This window comes from Pyxicephalus adspersus, chromosome 5, assembly GCF_032062135.1.
Source record: "Pyxicephalus adspersus chromosome 5, UCB_Pads_2.0, whole genome shotgun sequence".
In the NCBI taxonomy this organism is placed as follows: Eukaryota; Metazoa; Chordata; class Amphibia; order Anura; family Pyxicephalidae; genus Pyxicephalus; species Pyxicephalus adspersus.
In genome coordinates, this window is record NC_092862.1 from 106,096 (window position 1) to 112,795 (window position 6,700).

The 6,700-nt window shown below is 47.5% G+C and overlaps 1 protein-coding gene across 1 annotated transcript in view; it reads left to right on the forward strand.

Annotated features, from left to right (window-relative positions):
- The window catches only part of PARP10 (poly(ADP-ribose) polymerase family member 10), a 16,204-nt gene extending 10,291 nt beyond the window's left edge, over window positions 1-5,913 (forward strand). The window contains exons 7-10 of the mRNA XM_072413178.1: window positions 2,128-3,023; window positions 3,739-3,913; window positions 4,229-4,531; window positions 5,426-5,913. Of these exons, the coding sequence (XP_072269279.1) occupies window positions 2,128-3,023; window positions 3,739-3,913; window positions 4,229-4,531; window positions 5,426-5,451 (1,400 nt within the window). The 3' untranslated portion in view covers window positions 5,452-5,913. The remainder of the gene's footprint in view (window positions 1-2,127; window positions 3,024-3,738; window positions 3,914-4,228; window positions 4,532-5,425) is intronic.
- Window positions 5,914-6,700: the final 787 nt, after the last annotated feature.

The window sequence follows — 6,700 nt, forward strand, 5'->3', positions numbered from 1 at the left end:
TACCCAGTCATACCATCCCCATCCTCATATATACCCAGTCATACCATCCCTATCCTCATATTTACCCAGTCATACCATCCCCATCCTCATATATGTCCAGTCATACCATCCCCATCCTCATATATACCCAGTCATACCATCCCCACCCTTATATATACCCAGTCATACCATCCTCATATATACCCAGTCATACCATTCCCATCCTGATATATACCCAGTCATACCATCCCCATCCTCATATATACCCAGTCATACCATCCCCGTCCTAATATTTACCCAGTCATACCATCCCTATCTTTATATATACCCAGTCATACCATCCCCACCCTTATATATACCCAGTCATACCATCCTCATATATACCCAGTCATACCATTCCCATCCTCATATTTACCCAGTCATACCATCCCCATCCTCATATATGTCCAGTCATACCATCCCTATCTTTATATATACCCAGTCATACGATCCCCTTCCCTATACTTACCCGGTCATACCATCCCCATCTTCATATATTTCCAGTCATACCATCCCTATTCTCATATATACCTGGTCATACCATCCCCATCCTTTTATATACCCAGTAATACCATCCCTATCCTCATATATACCCAGTCATACCATCCCCATTCACACATATATCTGGTCATACCATCCCCATCCTCATTTATACCCAGTCATTCCATCCCCATCCTCATATATACCCGGTTATACCGTCCCCCTCCTCATATATATGCCCGGTTATACCGTCCCCCTCCTCATATATACCCGGTTATACCGTCCCCATGCTCATATATACCCAGTCATACAATCCATATACCTGGTCATACCATAACCATCCACATATATATCCGGCCATTTGATCCCCATCCACATATATATCCGGTCATACCATCCCCCTCCTCATATACGTCCAGTCATACAATTCCCTTCCTCAAATTTTCTCAGTCATACCATTGCCATCCTCATACATACCCAGTCATACCGTCCCCATTCTCATATATATATATACACCTGGTCATACCGTCCCCCTCCTCATATATACCCAGTCATACCGTGCCCCTCCTCATATATACCCAGTCATACCATCCCCATTCTCATATATATATATATATATATATTTACCCGGTCATACCGTCCCCATGCTCATAAGTACCCGGTCATACCGTCCCCATGCTCATAAATACCCGGTCATACTGTCCCCATGCTCACAAATACCCGGTCATACCGTCCCCATCCTCATATATTCCGAATAATATCATCTCCTTCCCAGAATCCACCCTGGGACACCAGTCCCATCCCCATGTATCTTTTTGGCCTTTGTCATGTCTGCACAGTTGGGGTTATATTCTCTGGGGCGGGCCTAGAGCCTTCTTGTTCTAGTGTCTAATGTCCTGTAGGTGGTGCTATAACATTCATGGTCTAATATTCCGGGTTTCTCAATGGACCAAAAAAAGGGATTTTACTGCCAAAAACGAATATTGTCAGCAATTTATAGACAAAAAGAATTCTAGATTTGAAATTCCTGTAGATGGGCAGCATGGTGGCTCAGTGGTTAGCACTCCGGCCTTTGCAGCACTGGGTCCCAGGTTGGAATCTCAGCTAGATAGGGATATCAGATTGTGAGCTCCTCTGAGGGACAGCCAGTCACATGACTATGGACTTTGTACAGCACTCCCTAATATGTTGGTGTTATATAAATAGTAGCCAATAATAATTATGTTTTGTCCCCTTTATAGTGATGTCAATAAAGCTACAGAGAAAAGAATGTGAAATAACGGGATGGAGGAGAAGGGATGGAGCGCAGGGTTAAAAAAAAAATTAAATTATATCTAAACCCGGAACCACAAATGTCATCACTTCCTGGAAAATCCTTGTCATTCAATTCCCCTGGTGATCCTGCCAGTAACACAATTCCTGTCCTGTGGTGACAATCGCCCCTTACTGTAATAATAGAGGGAATTCTGGTTGTCACCCAGGCTACTGATTTGTGGCTGTTGGTATTGACATGGGTGATTGGAGGCCTCATACAGAATAAATGTAAATGTCTCCAGTTTGGGGTCGTTGATGAGTTGTCTGGAGGCTGGGATGACCTTTCAGTCATTTTTTGTGATTTCTCTTTGACAGAGGGAATAAAGAAGTTTGCGTCTCTGCTCGGAGAGCTACCCAACAACATCAATGAAAGCTCAACAGTGATTGGCCAGAACATCCATGGAAAGGACTCAGAGGAAGACTTATATACTGACAGATCCACTGAGCAGGATGACTCAACAACCTCTGAGGAGATAGATGAAGAATTGGACCAAATCTGTCAAATTTCTCGCAAGGAGTACCAAGAGCAACAGCTGGATGAAGAAGCCCAACTGCTTCTGGCCATCCAGAGGTCAATGGACACCCAGGGGGTCTCCACACAGAAGGAGGAGGAGGAACTCCAGAGAGCATTAGAGATGTCACTCATCCAGCAAAGTGATGACACAGCAGATTTCATGCAAAAAGTCCTAGAAATGTCCTTCAAAGAACATAGGGCACATGACTACAATGAACCAATGAGAATGCTAGAAGATCCTGCGTCCACAAATTTATCAGAGACAACCTCAGACGTGGCCCAGATTAGAATACTTGCAGGGGATGAGACCTGCTTAGTGGTAGCAGCTACAGCCCTACGAAAGGCCATCACCTCAAAACTGAATGCGGTCACCTTGGAGGTAACTGGGGATGTGCCAAACATTTCACAGATCTTGGACGCTCTGGAGAAGAAGCACAAGGTAAGAATAACCAAAGATGGAAAAGAGCACCAAATTCAGGGCTTCCTACAATGCCCCAGCCAGTGCCGCCGAGAGATAAGCCAGATCTTCAATGCCCTTCAGGCCACAGGCCAGGCCAAGGCCCATGTGATCGATGTAGACATAGACAGAGATGTAGAGATTCTTGATGTGCCTGAAACCTCAGAGGAATACCAGCATGTCATCCAACCTTTCCTGAAGACTCTACGGGATCAGAGACAGTCCATTGAGGTCCTCCAGGTGAGAAGATCCCTATTCCTATAGATACATAAATGGCCAATGTACCCCCATATTCCTATAAGTACACAGATGGTGCATGTCCCCCCTCATTCCTTTAGGTCCATAGATGGTGCATGTCCCTTCTCATTCCTTTAGGTCCAAAGATAGGGCATGTCACTCCTCATTCCTTTAGGTCCATTGATGGTGCATGTCCCCCCTCTTTCCTTTAGGTCCATAGATAGGGCATGTCCCTCCTCATTCCTTTAGGTCCAAAGATAGGGCATGTCCCCCCTCTTTCCTTTAGGTCCATTGATGGTGCATGTCGCTCCTCATTCCTTTAGGTCCATAGATGGCGCATGTCCCTTCTCAATCCATTAGGTACATCACTCTCCATGTGCACTTTGGCTTGCACACACCCTCCTCCCCAGATATCCTAAGGTCACCACATGTGAAAGGAAGCCTCCTAGGTTCCTGGAGTATGTGGCCTAAGAAAAGACATCGATCTCACTGGTTCCAAAAGAATTCAGTTATTCAATTTGTTGTTCCTCAGGGGTGGGCCAAAAGTACAATTAGTCCCATAATAGGATGACGATTGATTTGTACCCCAAATGTTTTACAGAACGAGGTGATCATTTATATGAAATAGTAGCCATTCATGCTGGTTGTCAGTGGTTACTGTTTGTGTACTGTGACACTCCAAAGATCTTATATGTCACCTTGTTGTCACTGGCCACAGGTCCAGAAGGTTCAAAATGCTTTGCTGTACAATCAATACATGCTAAAGAAGCTGCGGATGGTGATGACTGACCCGAATAAACCAGCGGAGCGCATTCTATATCACGGCACTACCGAGGCCAGCGCCAGAGAGATTTGCCACAGTGGCTTCAATCGCAGCTTCTGCGGAAAGAACGGTAACAGTCCTGACCAGTGTCACCCTCATTACTGTAAAGTTGATGTCTATCAATGGCTCCCTCCCATCATGTCACTGCCCCATGTTCATATCACTGTCTTCCCGATCATCCTTGCACTTGCTCCTCCATGTTGCTGTCTCCCGTCCTCCTCCATGTCGCTGTCCCTGTCCTCCCTGCACTTCCTCCTCCATGTCGCTGTCCCACCATCATCCTTGCACTTGCTCCTCCATGTCGCTGTCCCCATCCTTTTCCATGTCATTGTCCCCCGCCCTCCTTGTCCCTCTTCCCTGACGTCTCCCTTTCTCTCATCCACAGCCGCGCTGTACGGCCAGGGGGTTTATTTTGCAGCGGAGTCGGTGCTTTCCACGCGGAATCATTATTCTCCCCCCAATGGGGATGGGAAGAAGTTTGTGTTGGTATCCCGTGTCCTAACCGGAGAATTCACACAGGGAAAAGAGAACATGAGGACACCTCCAACAATGTCTCAAAACAGTGGAGGAGCCCCCCGACGATATGACAGCCTGGTGGATAACATGAGGAAACCCACAATCTATGTCATATTTAACGACACTCAGGCATATCCTGAATACCTGATCACCTGCAGGAACCACACACCTGGTGGGTAAAGGGCCACTACACCTTTAGTGGCAAAGAGAATCAGGGGACAACAATGCAATTCAGGGAGCAGAATAAAAGGTAGAATAAAAGGTAGAATAAAAGATCTGGGAGGGCAGAGGGTAATAGGGTTCAGGGTTGCAGGGAGGTGTCAGGTGGTAGAACATGTGGTTGCAAGGAGGCTAACTGGTGGTAGGATTCAAGATAGTAGAGCAGGTGGCAGGTAGTAGAATGGAGGGATTCAGAAATAATGGCCGGTGGTCCGATGGTAGGGAAAGTAGCATGGAGAACAGCAAGGGGATAGAGGATAGCAGGGAAGATGACCGTGGTTGGTTGGAGGACAGCAGGGAAGGTGGGTAGTATGGGGGAAAGCAAAGAGGGGTAAGATGCAAGATAGCAGGGGGTAGGATGGAGGATAGCAGGGAAGATGACCAGTGGTAGATTGCAGGGTTGCAGGGAAGGTGGCCTCTGATACAATGGAGAATAATAGGAAGTTAGCATGGAAGACAGCAAGGGGAAGGATGGAGGATAACAGGGAATAACAATGGGATTCAGGGTTGTAGAGAGGGTGGTGGTTGGTGGGGTGCAGGTATGATGGTGGGTAGTGGAAAGCAGGGAAGGTGGCGGGTAATGGGGTGCAGGGATGCGGGGAAGGTGGCTGGTGGTGGGGTGGCAGGTGGTAGGTTTTCAGGAAAGTTGGCGGTTGGTTGGGTGCAGAGTTGCAGGGAAGGTGGTGGGGTAAATGGTTGTGGGGAAGGTGGCAGTTGAAGGAATGTAGGGAAGGTGGCGGAGTGCAGGGAAGGTGGCCGGATGCAGGGTTGTAGGGAAGGTGGCAGTTGGGGTGCGGGGAAGGTGGAAGTTGGTTTAAATCTTTCTGAACTCTGTCTCTCTTTCCAGGCTCATCCATGGAAGGTTCTGGATAATTCCTCGTCCTTCAAGAATGGAGGTCAGATGGAGTGAATTGGCCTCACATAGTGGCAATAAGATGGGCAGTTCCTGGACTCCACCTCTGTTAACTGCCATTCTACAAGTTACTGGATGTATAGAAGGAAGGATTGAACTGGTCATGTGACAACCTCCTTAGCTGCCCCCTGAAATTGGTCATGTCTTTTTACCAATGGCAGCTTAGAAGTCTACTGTGGGTGTGGTTGCATGTTTGAGGATCGGCCAAATAATTGGCTGTGTGATTCGCTGTATCTCGATTGGCTGGGATGATATTTATAGAGTGGCGGTCAGCAAACGGGTGGGAGCAGGTGGGGGTGGGGTTGGTGGTGGTGTCACGTATGACTTGTTTTTTTATAGTTAAAATAAAATGTTCTTCTGTGATGTGTTTGCCGTCACAGCTTGGTGAGCATGTGCAGAAATAAAGAATTTCATATCCACAATATTTACATTAATACCTCATATACACTTATCCCAGTCATGTCATCTTCACCAGTCTGATAATGATAATGATGAGGAGGAGGATGGCGGTGGTGATGATGTTGGGTAGGACGATGGTAGTGGTGATGGTGAAGAGAAGTGTCACAGGGCAGGATGGTGGAACCTCCATGTCACCAGCTCAGTTGGCACAGACATGCTGGGGGTGTAGAGTCTAAGCAGCTGACCGGTCTTCAACAGAGTTGCAACCTGGCAGTTGCCCGCAGCGTAACATCTTTTTTAGAGGATGATGGTGGTGATGTTGGGTAGGACAATAGTGGCAGCGATGATGTTGGGTAGGATGATGGTGATAGTGAAGACGAGGATGGTGGTGGTGATGATGTTGGGAAGGATGATGGTGGTGGGTGGTGAAGAGGAGGATGGGGGTGGGGATGGTGATGATGTTGAGTAGAATGATAGTGGTGGTGGTGGTGGTGGTGAAGGGGAGGTTGGTAGTAGTAATGATAATGGGTAGGAGGATGGAGGTGGTGATGGTGATGATGGGGGGTAGTGGTGAAGATGTTGGGTAGGACGATGGTGGTGATGGTGAAGAGGAAGATGGAGGGGGTGTAGTGGTGATGATGTTGGGTAGGATGATGGTGGTGGTGAGGAGAAGGATGGGGGTGGTGGTGGTGATGGTGAAGAGGAGGATGGGGTGGTGGTGGTGATGTTGGGTAGAATGATAGTGATGGTGAAGAGGAAGATGGAGAGGGTGTAGTGGTGATGATGTTGGGTAGGATGATGGTGAAGAGG